The sequence below is a fragment of the Bubalus kerabau genome, chromosome 1, assembly GCF_029407905.1.
Source record: "Bubalus kerabau isolate K-KA32 ecotype Philippines breed swamp buffalo chromosome 1, PCC_UOA_SB_1v2, whole genome shotgun sequence".
In the NCBI taxonomy this organism is placed as follows: domain Eukaryota; kingdom Metazoa; phylum Chordata; class Mammalia; order Artiodactyla; family Bovidae; genus Bubalus; species Bubalus kerabau.
In genome coordinates, this window is record NC_073624.1 from 231,299,727 (window position 1) to 231,318,844 (window position 19,118).

A 19,118-nucleotide genomic window follows, 5' to 3' on the forward strand; every position below is an offset into this window, starting at 1 on the left:
ATACCTGCCAGGCCGGGAACCCCAGGGTGCGGGGACAGCTACCACCCATGTCCTTGTGTCCCCCTGCACCCTGACCCCTGGCATCCAGGTGTAGAGCAGCGGGTAGAAGCAGGGGTAGGTAACTGTGTGAACCTTGGTGGTTTTGATGCCAAGGCTGCTACTGCTGCTAAGTTGCTTCAGTCGTGTCCGACTCTGTGCGACCCCATAGACGGCAGCCCAACAGGCTTCCCGTCCCTGGGATTCTCCAGGCAAGAACACTGGAGTGGGTTGCCATTTCCTTGTCCAATGCATGAAAGTGAAAAGTGAAAGTGAAGTCACTCAGTCGTGTCCGACTCTTAGCGACCCCATGGATTGCAGCCTACCAGGCTCCTCCGTCAATGGGATTTTCTAGGAGGTGCCCCTAAAAAGCAGAAAGAACCTTCACCATCACCCTTACACTCTGCCAGCCCATCAGTGCTTTCACGTCTTGTTTCAGCCTCAGGGCCTCACTCCAAGCCTTGGCCTATTCTGACAGGCAGCATTTGAGCCAGCCTTTACTCCAGCCTCAGCCCCCACACCAAGCCTGGGTAAGGCCAGGGCCCATGGGATGCCAGTTCCTGAGAAGTCCAGAACTGCTGGTGAGTCCCTCAGCTCCCAAGACTTACTCAGCAAGGAACGCTGCCCCCAGCAGAGGCTTTGTGTAAAGACCCACTTTCTCTCTCTCCCAGGAAAGCAAGGCCAGATGAATGCAGTATCATGTGTTCTTTTTATTTTCCATAGCTTGCCTGCCCCAGGGTGAAAGTATGACCACAGCTCACCTCTTCACAGCCTCCACAGGCTACACGAGGGAAACCCCACCTCCCTCAACCTGCCCCTTCTCCAGCCTGGCCCGGCCCTTCTCAATTAGAACAATGTTTTCTAATTTGCATTCTGCAGCCTGAAGTGCTCAGGTTGGGGGAGAAACTTGGTTAAAGATGTTTAAGAGACACTGGACTCTTGGCTCCTTCTTTGTGAATTTGCAATGCACATTAGCATATTAAAGGATCTGAAAAGTCCTGCAGTTTGCAGAGCTGTGTAACTTGAGTGAACCTGTGTGGTGAGTTGCTCAGTCATGTCTGACTATTTGCGACCCCATGGACTCTAGCCTGGCAGGCTCCTGTCTATGGGATTCTCCAGCCAAGAATACTGGAGTGGGTTGCCATGCCCTCCTCCAGGGGATCTTCCCAGCCCAAGGATTGAACCCAGGTCTCCTGCATTGTGGGTGGATTCTTAGCTGTCTGAGCCAACAGCAGAGCTGTGTAACTTGAGTGAACTTAGAGTTTCCCAAATTACTTGGCCGCCCCTTCTTTTCTCGGTTGTGACCATTCACATCCAGAGCTGTCCCCAAGGCTCCTGGATAATGTGTTTGCACAGGTTTGGAGAAGCAGAGTCACATCTGAATACCTAGAAGGAGAAATGGATGAAGCCCAGATCGAGGGGAATGAAGAAAGCGGTCTGGGTTGATGCAGGAAACCTCTGTTCCCATGAGTCGACCTTTCCTACACGCTGGCCCCCGGGGGCTGGGGAACCTCAGGCAAGGCCCACTGGATCTTGTGATCTCAGTGTGCCCTCTGCTAAAGCTTGGAAAGAAGCTGCTTTGAGGATCTTTCACAGAAGGGGAGCGAGGTGTATGTGAAGGCATTTAATCAAAATGCTGATACAGAGACGGGATTGTTACTGTCTCCAGATGACCCAGTGCTTCCTGAGAAGAATCTTGAATCCACCGATGGTCAGGCCTGGACAGGCCTGCCGAGGTTAGTTCCTCCAGCCACCCCTCTGCACTGATGGGGAGGCTGAGGGCCAGGATCTACAGGCCTGGGGTCGGGGTGCTAGAAGGGACTGAGTGGAGAGCAGGACTGAGAGACTGGAAAGGGTGGGGCAAACAGAGCAAGGAGAAAGACCACGTCTCATACACGACCTCCTAGACTTCAGGGAGGAAGACAAAGTACGCTCAGATGACAGATGAGCCCCAGTCCTGGCTCTGGGTCCCTCTCCCCGCCTTGGTTTCCTCATCTGCACGGGGAAGAGGTTCCAGCTCTGGCTGTTGAGGGTACTTAGATCCACTAGGGGGCACCCGAGTCCTGATGGTGCTGAGGCTGCGGGAGCAGGAAGGTGCCAAGTGAACCCTGCCTGGTCCAGGAGGAGGAGCTCTGGCCTTAGCCCTTGGATGGACCAGACTCTGGGCCTGGGGCCGGTGGCGTGCCTGATGCTCTGCCCAGTGGGCAAGGGACTCCAGTGCCTCCCCACTTTGATTCACAGCGTGCGGTCCCCACCCTTCCCTGCTGACCCCCCAGCCCCTAGTCTGACCTTCAGACAAGTCTAGAATGGAACAGTGAGTGACTCAAGGGCGGTCTGTTCAGTTGCCCTAACTGGTTTACAGGCTGAGGAAAGGCCAGGCGGGGTGAGGTGGCTGGGGCAAGTTAGGTCACTGAGGAGCTGGCAGCAAAGCTGACAAGTTAGGACCAGGGGCGTGTTCCCTCTTGGTCGGATGCCCATTGTGGCATGGTTGCCCCTGGGGAAAGCCTCAGTGCTCCCTGACCTGAACAGAGAGGGTTGGGGGGCGAGGAACAAAAGGGTTCCTCTTGCTTGTCCCCTGCACCGGCTCGAGGGAGGGCACTGCTCGGGGCCTAGGCAGCCCCCAGGTGATTCTGTGTGGCCCAAGCCCCCAGGGCCCGCTGGGCACACACCCTGGCTCCCCGTGTCACTCCCGCCCTGATCCCCTCCTGGGAAAAGGACAAGAGGCCCCTGCTGCCTTCTCTACTAGGTCCTGGAGAGGAAGCTGTGACCGCAGGCATCCTAGAGGCCCAGGCCCTATGTGGCCAGGAAGGAGACCTCAGTGGGGGTGACAGAGGCCAGAGGGAAGGCAGGGGCGGCGTCAGCCCCGAGGACCCGGTACAGCAGCTCCTCCTTCTCCTGCTGGAGCTGCCGCCGTGATTGCGACTCCTTCTCCAGGGCCTCACGGGCAAGAAGCAGGTCCTCCGAGAGCTGCCTGTGGACACAAAGCCAGCGCTGCCTGAGGGGACCACCTCTCGGGGCCTCCAGCAACTGCAAAGACCAGCCCATTCCTCCAGGAAGCCTGCCCGGTGGCCCCACTTGAAAAGGCAACTCCAGCTGTTGACCAAGGTGGCCCTCAGCTTTGGGTTCAGATCTGCTCCACCACTAATAAGTGTAATTCTGCCCCAGGTATTCACTCTGGGAAAACTTGCAAAATGGGAATGCTAACAGGACCGGCTCTTAGAGTCATTATAATGATCAGGATTAGATGAGATAATATGTTGTCAACAAATTACATCTGACACATGATCTCAGCTGTCACTGACCAACCCCTTACCACTGATTCAGTCATTCTTTTGGCCTCTTGAACCCTAAGCTTCCTGTTCCTTCTTCCTGAACTGGGCTTTCCCATGGAGCCCACTCAGCTGGGATGGGGATAAACAGATATTAATCAGTCCTGCTACTTCTGTTTCCGGGCAGAGCTGGTCCCTTGGGACTCCTGACCCCCAAGCAAAGAAGAGCCAACCTCCTCCCCCAGACAGGCTTGGGCCTCCTGGAGACTCTCCCAACTGGAGATTCACAAAAAATAAGCGGTGGGGATGGGAGGAGCAGGGCGTGGGAGCAGCTACCTTGACACAACCATCTGGTTGCGGCCTCTGGCGTGGAGGTCCTCGTTCTCCTGCTGTAGGGTGGTGATCTTCTCCTCCAACAGCAGATTTTTTTCTTTCTGTAACAAATCAGAGTGAGCTCAGAAAGCCCCCGGCACAACGTGTGCTATCACCTCCCTCTTATCCGTGGCCACCAAAAACACTGATTCACTTTAGACCAAATGTTACATTTCATGAGGCACTAAGATTACTTGGAACAATGCAACTAAGGCGTGAACACAGGACTGCCAACTTTTCACTTCGCCAGATGAGTATTAAAAAAAGAAGACAGCCACTACCATCTAAAATCTCCATCAGTTCCCAAGAGAAAAAAAAATAGTTTGGTTCTCCAAAAGACAGAAGTAAATAATGTATATAAATGTAAGTGTATCTGTTATGCTAATCCACAAAAAATGGTTGAACAAAATGGATAAGGGTCCACTGAAATGGTCTAACTTTAGGTTGTGCGGCACACAAGAGGCCAGGGAACTTCCTCCAGGACAATGTAACATAATCTGTTTGGATTCAATCCTAAGTCCCCCAAGGCCTTCCTTCTGGAGACAAAGCCACGGTGTCCCTAATGCCCACCACTGCCCAGGCCCGTCCTTGCTGACTCTGATTTCCCATATCTGTCTGATTTTTTTTTTTTTTTTTCCTGGTATTGACTCCTTCCTCAACCCTTGCCAGACCTGTGACATCTTTCAGCCCCTCCTGGTTAGCCAGGCTACCTGCCCTGGTGTCACCCAAGTGAAAGCATCACGCATAGTCAAAAAGTACAAGACCAGGATGAGAAGGAGCCACTGCTGGGCCCAGACCAGCCCCAGGGACTCAAGGGCCAGCATGGGCGGCAGGTAAAAGCTGGTGTGGACCAGGCTGGGCCTTCCTCAGAGTATAATCAGTACCTACCCTCTGCACACATGACAGAGGAAATACCCAGAAAGTGGAAGCATAAGGCTGCCTTCCCCCAGCCCCCTTCCCCATCCCTCATCCCAGCTGCTGCCAGCCACGGACCACTGTCTCCATGAGGATCAGCCGCTTGTCCAGCTCATGGATTCGCTCATTCTTCATCTCGATGACAAAGTGTAAGCTCTCCAGCTCCTGCTCCCAGAACTGGCTGAGGCTCCCGTGCTCCTAGACAGGAACACAGAGTGACCTTAGACCAGCCAACATGGGGAGGGAAGAGCAGTGGGGAGAGTGGGCTACCTCCCTCCTCCCCATTCTGCCCCCAACGGTGTTTGACAAGTCACCTCCCCTTCTTGGCCCGTGGCAAGTGCTTAACGTTCTGTATCTTAGTCTATTCCAACAGTGCCTGCTGCGTCAGCACCATCACAGACAAGGAAACCGTGGTTCACAGAGGTTAAGTTGCTTCTGCTAAGTGGTAGGTCTGCTCTTGGCACTTCATTCTGAGTTCAGAGCATGAGCACTTGACCACCCACATGCTTCGCTCTGATCTTTACGTTCCCCCTCAGTGACATGGGGACACTGTTTCTTCCAGACCCTCATTAAGGTAACAGCATCAGTTCTAGCCCCAACCTTGAAGAGGGACTGGCCTTTCCTGTTGCCCAGACCTGGACCTTTCTGGAGACTGAAGGAGGACAGGCTGTGGGGACCGCCACCTACCTGGATGTGCTTCTTGTAGTCTCGGCTCAGGATGGACTCCTCTGCCCTCTTCATCTTGGCCTGGAAGGCCTCTAGCTGTGCAGTCAGTCTGTCAATGGTCTCCTGGAGGGGGGAGCAGGCAGGAGATGATGCAAGCCTGGCTCATAAGGCTGGAGGTGGACTTCTCCACCCCTTGGGGAGGGGTCAGTGTTGGCTTCTTCAGTCTGTCTTTGCTCTACCCAGCACTGCAGGCTTAAGCTACTTCAACCACTGTTCAAAACATACAGCCCCAGCTCTCCATACCCTTGGGGATGATGTCAGGGTATTCACGGCTGGTGGCAGACTGGCATTCCAAGTACATGCAAGCCAGGCTCAGCATCCTTGCTCTGTCTCTTCTCTCACTGCTCCCTCTTCATGCCTTCTCCTGCAGCCAACATCACATCACTCTTGCAGCTGCCAGGTACATGCCTGCCTCCATACTGCTCCCCTGTCAAGGATTTTCCTCCACCTAAACTTTGTCCGTTGCCTCTAGGATAGGGCACCCCCTTACTACGGCTCACAGACTCCCATCGTTTGGTCCCTGCCTCCCTCTCTGGCCTCCACTGTTTCCCCCTCATGCTCTATACCCAGGCCTCCTGGACTTGCTTCAGTTCCACAGCTACTCTGTATTTTTTCCCCTTTCCTCCATGCGTTTAAACACATGTTTTTTGTTTGTTTTCTGCTAAGGCACTCTTCCTACCCTTTCTCATCTGAAAAATTCCAACCCACCCTCAGATTCCAGCTTAGACCTCACCCTCTCTAGAAAATCCCTGACCAGTCAATCTGGGTCAGAGGCCTTCCTTCATGCTTCCACAGCTCACTGCGCAGCCACCCTCGGCTCTAATCACACCGTAGCCCCAGGCCCACGATGTCTCCAAGATGCTCCCAACAATCCCTGAAAAAGAGGCCAACCCTCATCTCAGACCAAGACCTCCTGAGCTGACAGCAGGGTCGCCACATCACAGAAACTCACACCCCAACCCTTCTCACCTGCAGGGCCACCCTGGCCTCCTGGAAGGAGTGGGTAAGGGCTTCCTTGTCCTGCTCATAGGAGGCCTGGAGGACTGGAGGGAAAGGAGACGCAGTGAGCTCAGAGCCCTGACACTTCACCCCACAGGGCCAGAGAGCCCAGGTGACCCCTTGGGACCATAGGGGTCAGGAGTCTGAGAGTGCTTGTATTCATCTTTCTATCTCATGGGCTTGGGGCTGAACTAGAACTATAGCAGATATTTAATAGAAGCTCATGGAAAGGGAAACAAATGAGATCCTGGGAAGATCTTGCATCCTGCCTCCTCTACAAAGTTCCTTTCGGAAAATTCCAACCTTGTCTCAATTGAAAGAAGACAAGAGGGAAATGACCAGTCACTGGGTGGGATGGGAAACAGGACAGAGAACAGGAAAGTGCAATACAGCCGAAAGCCCAGGGGTGCAAGGGGCCTGGGTCGTAGCGGCAGTGACACGAGGAAGAGAAGGCTCAGTAATCTAAATGTGACAGAGCTATCGAAATGGATAAGGTCAGCTCTAGAAAAACTATATAAATTGTTATAAAAACGAATTTAAACCTTTTTGATAAATTATGGGACAGGTAATTTGCCAAGACAGTTTCGGTTCCAAGTAAGATGAAGGGAGCACATGCCATCCGGTCTCCTGAATTTAGCTATAAAACCAGGACAGAATGAATGGCACAACTATTTTCAGACTCTGAACAGTAAATGGTGGCAGGCAGACTGGGCAAGAAGATCAGAATTCAAAGCACTGCTCAACCAAGGTATTTATTTAATTTAAACAGGACCCAGAATCTGATGTATTCAAATACTCAAAATGTTCAGAATGCAATACAAAATTGCTCAGCACACAAATCCAAACTTCCCCAGGTGACAACTCTAAACATTCAGCATACAAAGCGGGAAAATCTCATCTCTCCTGAGAAAAGACATGGAACCGATCCCAACACTGAGGGGCCACGGATTTCGTCCTCCAGGGGATCTCCCTGACCCAGGACTCAAAGCCAGGTCTTCTGCATTGCAGGCAGATTCTTTACTGACTGAGCTACAAGGGAAGCCCGTTGGAATTAGGAAGGGACCTTAAGGAAGCCACTATATATATAAGGAAGCCCTGAAACAAAGGTGAAAAAACCTTTGAAAACAAAGGTTGAAAACAAAGAATGAAAAATCAGAAAGTGTAACCAAACATTAAAACCAGGAGGGAATTTTAGAACAACAACAACAAAAAATGAAGTGAAAACTCACTTGGGGGGCTCAATAGAGGAACAGAGATGACATAAAAAAGAGTCTGTTGGTGATGAATTGTTTTAGTGTTTCTTCATCTAGAATGTCTCTATTTTACCTTCTTTCCCGAAGAACATTTTTTTCTGAAGATAGGATTCTTGATTTACAGTTCTTTTATTTTAGCACTTTTAAAATGTTCTTATTCCTTGTAGCCTCCAAGCTTTCTAATGAGAAATCCACAATTCATTCAAACTTATTTCTTCTATATAATGCACCATTTTTATTTGGTTCTGTTCCAGATTTTTTTGTCATTAGTTTAAAAAAAGAGATATGTTTGAGTGTGGATTTTGTTGGGGTTGCTTTGGGGTTCAATACACATCTTTCACCTGTAGGATGATTTTTTGCCAAATTTGGGAAGCATCCAACCATTCCTTCTTCAAATAGTTTTTCTGCACCGCATCCTTTCTGAGTCTGACACAAATGTTAGACATCTTAGGATTATTTTACGGATACCTGAGGCTCTGTCCATTTTTTTTTCCAGTATCTTTCTGGCTTTTGTTCAGATTTATGGTAATTTCTATGGATCTTCAAAAGTTCACTAGCTTATTTTAATCCCTAGAAGATACCTACATTAAATATATCACACGTAGGTTAAAAGTAAAAGAATGAAAAAGCAACATTTAAGAATAAGGAAGATTCTCAGGGATGAAGAAGTACATTACATCATGATAAAGGGGTCTATTCTCCAGGAAGACATAACAACCTTAAATATCTATACAAGTATAGTTATTCTTCAAATTACATGAAGCAAAAACCGACAGAACTGAAAGGAGAAACAGACAAATACACAAGTACAGTTAAAACTTAAACATTCCTCAATACTTGATAGGAAACATAGGCAGACAATCAGTAAGAATATAGACCTGAAAAATACTGCCAACTTGTTTTAACTGATTAATTTATAAAGTACTCAACAGCAGAATACACATTCTTTCTGAGGGCACATGAAGCATTCATAAGATAGACCATATCTTGAATCATAAAATAAGCTGTAACAAGTTAGAAAAGGAATGAACTATAAACTATGTTCTCTGACTGCAAAGGAATCAAACTGGATACTGGTAACAAAAAGAGAACTGGAAAATGTCCAAACACTTAGAAGGAAATACCCTTCTAAATTGTCAATGAGCTAAAGAGGAAGTCTTGAGGGAGATTAGAAGAAATTTTGAATTGAACAAAAAATATAAAACGTCAGTTTCTAGGATGCAGATAATGCAGTGCTTAGGGGGAAATTTTTAGCATTAAGGGCTTACGTTAGAAAAGTGAAAGTTGCTCAGTCATGTCCAACTCTTTGTGATCCCATGGACTATACAATCCATGGAATTCTCCAGGCCAGAATACTGGAGTGGGTAGTCTTTCCATTCTCCAGGGGATCTTCCAAACCCAAGGATAGAACCCAGGTCTCCCACATTACAGGCAGATTCTTTACTAGCTGACCCACCAGGGAAGCCCATTGAAGTTAAATTTGTACTTAAATACTGCCTAGAAAAGAAATGGCCAAGCATATCTTTTCTTGTGTTTATCTGGTGTATCCTCCATGGTCAAATATCTGTTTAAATCTTTAGGTTTCTCTGAAAAAATTCTACTGAATATTTTAAAATGATATAGTGCAACTCTCTACAATCTCTTTCAGAGATAGAAGAGGAAGGGACATTTCCCAGCTCATTCCATGAGGCAAGCTTTGCCCTGATACTACAAGCAGACAGATGGTACAAGAAAACTATAGACCAGTAGCCCTTATAAACACAGAGAAAAATCTTCAATAAAATATTAGCAAATCAAGTTCAGCAACATATAAAAAGACCAAGAGAGGTTTTGTTAATGCAAGTTCAAAAACTGAAGGCTCAAATTAATGTAACCTACCATGTTAACAGTATAAAAAAGGAAAATCACATGATTATATGGATCATGGATCTAAATGTAAAACTTAAAGCCATATAATTTTTGGAAGAAAAGAGAGAAGATCTTTGTTACCTAGAGTTCAGCAAAGAGTTCTTAGATATGATACCAACAGCATAATTGATAAAAGAAAAAATGACCTAGAATTTATTAAAATTAAAGGCTTTGCTTTGTGAAAACCATTAATGAGAGAATGAAAAAACAAAAACACCTTAAACACACACACATGGACTAGGAGAAAATATCTGTAAATACAAGGGACCTGTACCCAAAATACATAAAGATCTCTCAAAACTCAACAGTAAGAACAAAACAGGCTAATTAGATACATAGGACTTGAACAGACATTCTGCCAAAGAGGTTATACAGACAGCAAATAAACCCAAGAAAAGATGCTCAACATGATTAATCATTATCGAGATGTAAATTATACCCACAATGAGATATCACTACCTATTTATTAGAGCAGCAAAAAAATAAAGTCTTGACAAGTGTCAGTGAAAAGGAACAGTGGAACTCACTCATCCCTGATGGGAACGTAAAATGACGGTCCCTTAGGAAAGCAGTTTAGTCGATTCTCAAAGCTGAATATACATGTACCACGTGACCTATCCATCCCACTCCTAGATATTTACCCAAGAAACTTAAGAACACACAGAAACCTTACACAAATGTTGAGGAGAGCACTATTCATAATTACCTCCAGTTGGAAATGACCTGTCCCCACTTGGACAAGGGGAGGAGTGAACAATGGATCACAATTCAACCACGAAATAGGAGGCATTCCTGATATAACCAGTCACTTAGATGACTCTCAAATGCACCACGATGAGGGAAAGAAGCCAGTGTTAAATATTATATTGTATTATTTTGTTTCTGTAATAATCTTAAAAAGACAAAACCATGAGTGGAGAACAGATCAGTATTTCCCAGGGGTTAGGGTAGGAGAGGATGTGAATACAAATGGGCAGCCTGAGAGAGTATTTTGGGGGTGATGGGACTGTTTTATATTGGATTATGGTGCTGGCTGCATGAATCTATACATGTGTTAAAGTTTATGAAACTACATCAGAAAGTCCATTTGAATGTATAATAATTAAAAAACAAAAATAGAAAATAAAAGACAATAAAGTGTCATCAAGTGTTAAAAAAACCACCACTAGCCTTTCCCAGTTACACTTAGGAAAGTGTAACTTAGGAAAGTATACCCCATGGTATATTTCCAGTCATTTATTTAATTTTCACTTTGTTGTTGTCATTTAGTCACTAAGTTGTGTCTGACTCTTTTGTAACCCCATGGACTATAGCCACCAGGCTCCTGTGTTTGTGGGATTTGCCAGGCAAGAATATTAGAGTGGGCTGCCATTTCTTTCTCCAGGGGAATCCTTCTAACCCAGGGATCGAACTGCATCTCCTGCATTGGCAGGTGAATTCTCTACCACTGAGCCACCAGGCAAGCCTTAAGCAGCACCTAACAGGTGCCAAGCAACTGAAAAATAACTATGAAAGAATTCTGACTGTTGGGAAGAACACAAGACAGGTAGTCCCTTCCCCTCTGGGTTTTTACAATAGGAAATTGTCTTATTAATATCTTTATAACGCTAAAACTAGTATCAAGTCAATGCTCTGCTTGGAGAAGAAAGCTGTTTTCCCATAATAGCTTTGAGAAGGAGGGAAGGACTTTAGAGATATAGATACTGAAATGAGATTCAAAGTAAGTTTCAGAGATACCGTAGAAAGTGAACTGAGGTCAACTGACAGCCCAGTTTCACAGGGTACATTAGTACCCTTCAAATTCCCAGGGCAAAGGCTTCAGTTCTATTTCAAAACGTTTTATGCTAATGTTGCAATATGTTTCAAGATTCCTAAAATTGTTCAGACCTCTGTTCTAGTTATTCCATTTCTGGAAATCTAAGGATATAATGTAAAATATGGGCACATCTTTAGGCAAAACACATTTAGTGCAGTATTACTTACACAGTAGTTAAAATCTTTATGTCTAGACTCACAGGAAATAAGGAAAACCATGTGTGCAGTGGTCTAGACTTTACACACATTTTAGCAGCAGACGAAGTACTTGCAAACATGTTTGTCACAATGTTAAATAAAAAGAACGGTATATAAATTTTACATATAAAATAATCTTAACTGTGTTTTTAAAAGATAAAAAATTCTGGGGGAAAGTCATAAAAATACTGATGATGAAAAAAAATTGGTATCACTTTTTTGAGGTCAATTTCAATAGCATCAAAAATCTAGATAACCTTCCCCAAAGAAGCTATACAAATAATCAACATGCACATGAAAAGATACTCAGCAAAATTAGTCATTAGGGAAGTACAAGTCAAAACCACAGTGAGACACCACTTTGCACTCACTAGGTTGGCAATAATAAGAACAACAATGACAAGCATTGGCAAGGATGTGGTACAACTGGAACTCTTGTGCATTGCTGTTGGAACTGAAAAACAGTACAGCTACTATGGAAAACAGTTTGGTGGATTCTCAAAAAGTTAAGCATAGAATTACCAAATACCCCAGCAGTTCTGCTCCTGGGGGTACAGCCAGGGGAACTGAAAGCAGGTGATCAACCAGGGGCTTGTACTGAAGGCATTTGTTCACAGCCCATCCATCAGCAGATGAATGGATAAGAGAGAGTGTGGGGTGCCTAGGCAATGGAATATTACATGCCACAAAAAGGAATGGAATAAGTTTTAAATGGTGTTGGGGAGAGGAATGGAGTGTCCATGCACACTGCAGCATGGATGAGCTTTATGCTGGGTGAAGGAAGCCAGCTGTGGGGGCTGTGGGATTCCATTCACATGAGTGTCTGGAGTGGGCAGAGTCATGAGACTCAAAGCAGATTGGTAGTTGCTGAGGGGCTGGAAGGGTGAGTGTGGGGTTGGGGAGTGACTGCTTAGTGGGTATGGAGTTTGCTTTTAGGATGAGAGAGCTCTGGAAGGGTGCAGTGGTGATGGTTTCAGGGGACTGTGACTAGACAAAATGTCACTAATGGTACATTTTATGTTTATTTTACCAAAATAAAAGATACATGTACATAAACTTTGTCATACCAACCCTACTGGAATGTTTTTCTAATGATAAAATCATGAATGTGGCAAAGATTTTACAAAATGAGGTTCACTGTGTATCACTGATGTTATAAGCAATGGTAAAAGTTTGAACTTGCTGAAATGCCTAACCCAAGGGGCTAGTTAAAAGAACACGGGAACACACTGGAATGCTATGTAGTTACTAAAAGTTGTGCTACAGGAGTTGAATGACAAGATGTTAATGCAATGCACAGTGAAAAATCAATTTATCTCCTCCCCCCAAAGTAGGTGTGTGTATAGATGTATATTCTAGGTAAATACACACGAAAGAAGTACAAGGGATCTATATCAAAGGGGTAACAGTGACTAGTTCTGGGTGGAATTATACACAAAATAATTTTCTCAGTAATAAAACAATAAATGCTAATAAATACTTGCTAAGTATCTTGCAAAATATCAGGGACTGTTCTAGATTCTTTCACTATCTGCCCGTCTTTCTATCTATCCATCTGTAAATTAAATTGTTTGACTCTCTAAAAGACTCTATGAATAAGAGTTAACTGACTTCTTCAAGGTTACACAGGTGATAAGAGGTGAAGCTGGGATTCAAACCCTGAGACCATGGCTGCAGAGCCTGAGCTCCAGCCATTACAAGATCATTTTTTTAATCCATACATTCTAAATTTTCTATGATAGCATTATCACATATAAAAGGAAAGAAAGGTATTTGAAAAAAATAGTCAACCTAAGCATATGCCAAAGCCTTTGACTGTGTGGATCACAATAAACTGTGGAAAATTCTGAAAGAGATGGGAATACCAGACCACCTGACCTGCCTCTTGAGAAACCTGTATGCAGGTCAGGAAGCAACAATTAGAACTGGACATGGAACAACAGACTGATTCCAAATAGGAAAAGGAGTATGTCAAGGCTGTATATCGTCACCCTGCTTATTTAACTTATATGCAGAGTACATCATGAGAAACGCTGGGCTGGAAGAAGCACAAGCTGGAATCAAGATTGCCAGGAGAAATATCAATAACCTCAGATATGCAGATGACACCACCCTTATGGCAGAAAGTGAAGAAGAACTCAAGAGCCTCTTGATGAAAGTGAAAGAGCAGAGTGAAAAAGTTGGCTTAAAGCTCACCAATCAGAAAACTAAGATCATGGCATCTGGTCCCATCACTTCATGGGAAATAGATGGGAAAACAGTGGAAACAGTGTCAGACTTTGTTTTTTGGGGCTCCAAAATCACTGCAGATGGTGATTGCAGCCATGAAATTAAAAGACGCTTACTCCTTGGAAGGAAAGTTATGACCAACCTAGATAGCATATTCAAAAGCAGAGACATTACTTTGCCAACAAAGGTCCGTCTAGTCAAGGCTATGGTTTTTCCTGTGGTCATGTATGGATGTGAGAGTTGGACTGTGAAGAAGGCTGACCGCCGAAGAATTGATGCTTTTGAACTGTGGTGTTGGAGAAGACTCTTGAGAGTCCCTTGGATTGCAAGGAGATCCAACCAGTCCATCCTAAAGGAGACCAGTCCTGGGTGTTCATTGGAAGGACTGATGCTAAAGCTGAAACTCCAATACTTTGACCACCTGAATGGAAGAGTTGACTCATTGGAAAAGACTCTGATGCTGGGAGGGATTGAGGGCAGGAGGAGAAGGGGACGACAGAGGATGAGATGGCTGGATGGTATCACCGACTCGATGCACGTGAGTTTGGGTGAACTCCAGGAGTTGGTGATGGACAGGGAGGCCTGGCGTGCTGCAATTCATGGGGTCACAAAGAGTCGGACATGACTGAGCGACTGAGCTGAACTAAACTGAAGCACAGAGCTGTCGTCATTGTGGGGAAGAAACATGGGTATTTAAATATTCTCCTATTTGTCTAGGTTTTCCAAATTTCCTATAATGAATACAGATTGTTTCTTAAAATGGAAAGGAAAAACACCTCTCAACTAAGGTAAAACAAAGCATGGGGTCAAATATTATAAGCCCGAAAGGACAAGTCTTAGGACCCTGCAGACTCCAGTCCTGAAGTGACAGTTGCTTAGGGACCAGAGGTGGGTGGGAGGGGAAAATGGGAGTCCCACGTGAGCTTGGCAGGTGGAACAGAAGGAGTCTGGTCCACAGCCTTCCAAGTGCATCTCGTCCATACCTCGCAGGGCCTCCGCATGCTCTCCCTCTAGGACTTTTCGCTGTTCATTCAGTTTCTCTCCAAGTTCTAGCTCCCTTTCCTTCTCCACCTGGAGGCAGAGGGTCCCGAGCAGAATGAGATTCAGTAGGTTCAGGGCAGCCTCACTTATCCACTTACCACCCCTGGAGCCTTTTGGAGGTTGGTGATCAGAGTCCCCCCAGCCCTGCTGATCTGACTGATGGAAATGATGCGTACATTCCTATGAGGGTGCAGAGAGGGCGCAAGGCCTCCAAGACATAGCTGATGTGACTGACTTCTCCCTCTTTAGGGCTTAAGAGGGGGCTTCCAGAGATTAAGAGATTTTGGAGTCTTCTAATCCTGATGCCATTGAAGGCAGAAAGACCTTTGCTATGTTGGTGGTTCCCCACTTTTATTGCATAGAATAAATAAAATGAATTATATGCCCACAGTTACAAATATTTGTTTAACAGATACAGGACTCTTTTCTGGGCAAAAGGAGTAAGAGACACTTGCAACAACGATAAAACCAAAAGTTGGCCTTGCTCTGGAATTTAATGAAGTTAGTGGAGCAGGAGGAAAAGAAAGGGGTTGGGACTTACTTGCTGAGCCCATTTCTTCTTGTCCTCTTCATGTTGCTGGAGGATTCTGGTGATAGTCTTCTGGTGCTGCTCAGCCTCCTCAGATGCACATACATGGTCGGTTGTGGCTATAGGCGAGGGAGAAAAAAATCACAGAGTGGAGGTTGGGTCCAGGCCCAATGGAGAGGGTGTGGGAGGCAGGAGCTACGGTGTGGGGAGCCTGGTTTCCCCCTCAAAAATGGTTTCAGCTGGGGGATCAACTTCTAGAGGCAGCTCCTTAAATCTCCCTGCCTTTGGAGACCCTCCTTCATGAAGTGGAGGAGCCAGAGGCCTCATCTTGCCCCTAAGATCTACAGGAGAGCAGGTGACTCACAGAACACATTCAGCCTATAAAGGTGCTGTTTGCTTCATCCAGTGCCTAAATTAAAAAAAACAGTGGCTGACTTAATAACTGGGCAGCTTTTACTTAATCCTACAGATTTCTAACTTTTTAAAAAAGTCCTGATTTAAGCTTTTATTTATTTATTTATTGTCTTTACTGCTGTGTGGGCTTTCTCTAGGTGTGGCGCGCAGGGGCTAATTCCTAGTTGCAGTGCATGGGCCTCTCACTGTGGTGGCTCCTCTCGTTGTGGAGCAGGGGCTGCAGGGCACACGGCTTTCAGCAGTTGTGGCAAGAGGGATCTTAGTTCCCAGACCAGGGATCAAACCTGTGTCCCCTATATTGGCAGGTTGATTATTAACCACTGGACCAACAGGGAAGTCCTCCAACTCTTCTTGAAGAAGCCAAAGAAGTAGCAGTGTGTGATTCAGTGTCCAGCAGGAGCTGGCCTGAGGAACAGCGGCCTCCCCCTCCATCCAGGATGTGGTTCTGCCATTCACCACTGTCCTCACCTCTCCTCTCCTCACTAAGGGGCTAGTTGGGCACTGTGTCTGTGGGACACCTCACAGCGCAGAAAGGCTGCTGTGAGCAGGAAGGAGACCTTGAAAACAGGAAATCTAGCCATTGATGAGGGAAACTGCGAAACAGGCCTGGTGATGTCACTCTGGTGAGTCCAACAGGCTCTGGGTCTCACCTAAGGTGGGGATCCACCCTCTCCGGGCCTCTGTTACCTAATACGTTAAATCAGGATAATAGTAATACCTACCTCATAGGGCTATTGAGATGATTAAGTCAGAAAACAACGGTGATGAAAATAACAACAGCATGTAAAGAATCTGGAGACTAAACAACAACAACAATAACAAAGGATACCAGGAGCTTATTATGCTCGGAAACATGCCCAGATCTGCTCCAAGTGTCTCCCAGGTATTACTCACTGAATCCTCAGAGCTACCCAGAGCGGTGCGTACTGTGATTATTCCCATTTCACAGATGAGGAAGCTGAGGGACAAAGAAATTATGCAACCTGTCCAAGATTACCCAGCTCACAACTGGGGTAAGGGGCTGTGAACCTGCACAAGCGGGGTCCACAGCAAACACTCTGAACTACCACGTTCTGTCTGCTCATGCATCACAGCACTAAGTGTACCACACAGGGAAGAAGCCTAAGGATCTCCAACATATGAGTGAATACGTAAGATGTACAACAACAAATGTCTACACACACAAAGGAGCATTACTCAGCCATAGAAAAGAATTCAATTCTGCTATTTGCAACAACGTGGATGGACCTAGAGGGTATTATGCTTAGCACACCAAGTCAGAGAAAGACTAATACTGTAGGTAATCACCTATTTGTGGAATCTAAAAACTACAACAAACAAATGAATAAAAAACTAAAGCAGTACGTGTAGTGCCAGGCATTTGGAGGTGCTCAATGAGTGCTCTTTGGGACTTCCCTGGTGGTCCAGTGGTTAAGCTTTCATACTTCCACTGCAGGGGGCACAGGTTTGATCCCTAGTTGGGGAACTAAGATCCTGCATGTTGCGTGATGTGGCAAAAAAATGTTCTTCATTGTTCTCTAAATGTTTCTCAGGGCTCATGACAGCATTGGAGGCTTATATTAGCATTGTTATAAATGTAGCAATAATATTATTATAGAATTTCATAGGCCAGGTTGGTTACAAGGTACAATGAGAAGTTTGAAGAAAGAGGCTGTGGTCAGTCCATCAGATAGGAGCCCTGGGTGTGGGAGAAGGGGGCTGAGAGGAGGCAGTGGTCATGATCATGGAGTTCCAGGCTCTCATAAACCATTTGGCTCAAGATCTCAAATGTTGGTCAGCAGTACCAAACTGGTTCCAACTTGAGTGCGGGGTGCTACTTATTACAGGGACTTACCATCATTAACAATGCAGACTGTGGGTCAGATCATGAACTCCTCGTTGCCAAATTCAGACTGAAATTGAAGAAAGTAGGGAAAACCAGTAGACCATTCAGGTATGACCTATATCAAATCCCTCATGATTAGACAGTGGAAGTGAAAAATAGATTTAAGGGACTAAATCTGATAGACAGAGTGCCTGATTAACTATGGACTGAGGTTCATGACATTGTACAGGAGACAGGGATCAAGACCATCCCCAAGAAAAAGAAATGCAAAAAAGTAAAATGGCTGTCTGAGGAGACTTTACAAATAAAATAGCTGTGAAAAGAAGACAAGTGAAAAGCAAAGGAGAAAAGGAAAGATATGCCCATTTGAATGCAGAGTTCCAAAGAATAGCAAGAAGAGATAAGAAAGCCTTCCACAGTGATCACTGCAAAGAAATAAAGCAAAACAATAGAATGGGAAAGACTAGGGATCTCTTCAAGAAAATGAGAGATACTGAGGGAACATTTCATGCAAAGATGGGCTGAATAAAGAACAGAAATGGTATGGACCTAACAGAAGCAGAAGATATTAAGAAGAGGTGGCAAAAATACACAGAAGAACTGTACAAAAAAGATCTTCACAACCCAGATAATCACGATGGTGTGATCACTCACCTAGAGCCAGACATGCTGGAATGTGAAGTCAAGCAGGCCTTAGGAAGCATCACTATGAACAAAGCTAGGGGAGGGGATGGAATTCCAGTGGAGCTATTTCAAATCCTGAAAGATGATGCTGTGAAAGTGCTGCACTCAATATGCCAGCAAATTTGGAAAACTCAGCAGTGGACACAGGACTGGAAAAGGTCAGTTTTCATTCCGATCCCAAAGAAACACAATGGCAAAGAATATTCAAACTACCGCACAATTGCACTCATCTCACATGCTAGTAAAGCAATGCTCAAAATTCTCCAAGCCAGGCTTTAACAATACATGAACTACGAACTACCAGATGTTCAAGCTGGTTTTAGAAAAGGCAGAGGAACCAGAGATCAAATTGCCAACATCCGCTGGATCATGGAAAAAGCAAGAGAGTTCCAGAAAAACATCTATTTCTGCTTTGTTGACTATGCCAAAGCCTTTGACTGTGTGGATCACAATAAACTGTGGAAAATTCTTTAAAAGATGGGAATACCAGACCACCTGATCTGCCTCTTGAGAAATCTGTATGCAGGTCAGGAAGCAACAATTAGAACTGGACATGGACCAACAGACTGGTTCCAAATAGGAAAAGGAGTTCGTCAAGGCTGTATATTGTCACCTTGCTTATTTAACTTATATGCAGAGTACATCATGAGAAATGCTGGCTAGATGAAGCACAAGTTGGAATCAAGATTGATGGGAGAAATATCGATAACCTCAGATATGCAGATGACACCACACTTATGGCAGAAAGTGAAGAAGAACTCAAGAGCCTCTTGATGAAAGTGGAAGAGGAGAGTGAAAAAGTTGGCTTAAAGCTCAGCATTCAGAAAACGAAGATCATGGCATCTGGTCCCATCACTTAATGGCAAATAGATGGGGAAACAGTG

General features: G+C 45.4%; 1 protein-coding gene across 1 annotated transcript in view; it reads right to left on the bottom strand.

Moving 5' to 3' along the window:
* Positions 1-531: 531 nt before the first annotated feature.
* CCDC69 (coiled-coil domain containing 69) overlaps positions 532-19,118 on the bottom strand; it is a 35,592-nt gene continuing 17,005 nt past the window's right edge. Inside the window, exons 3-9 of the mRNA XM_055558891.1 lie at positions 15,303-15,409; positions 14,704-14,791; positions 6,288-6,361; positions 5,280-5,381; positions 4,671-4,790; positions 3,642-3,739; positions 532-3,007 (exon numbers count right to left, since the gene is read on the bottom strand). Coding sequence (XP_055414866.1) covers positions 2,830-3,007; positions 3,642-3,739; positions 4,671-4,790; positions 5,280-5,381; positions 6,288-6,361; positions 14,704-14,791; positions 15,303-15,409 — 767 coding nt within the window. The 3' untranslated portion in view covers positions 532-2,829. The remainder of the gene's footprint in view (positions 3,008-3,641; positions 3,740-4,670; positions 4,791-5,279; positions 5,382-6,287; positions 6,362-14,703; positions 14,792-15,302; positions 15,410-19,118) is intronic.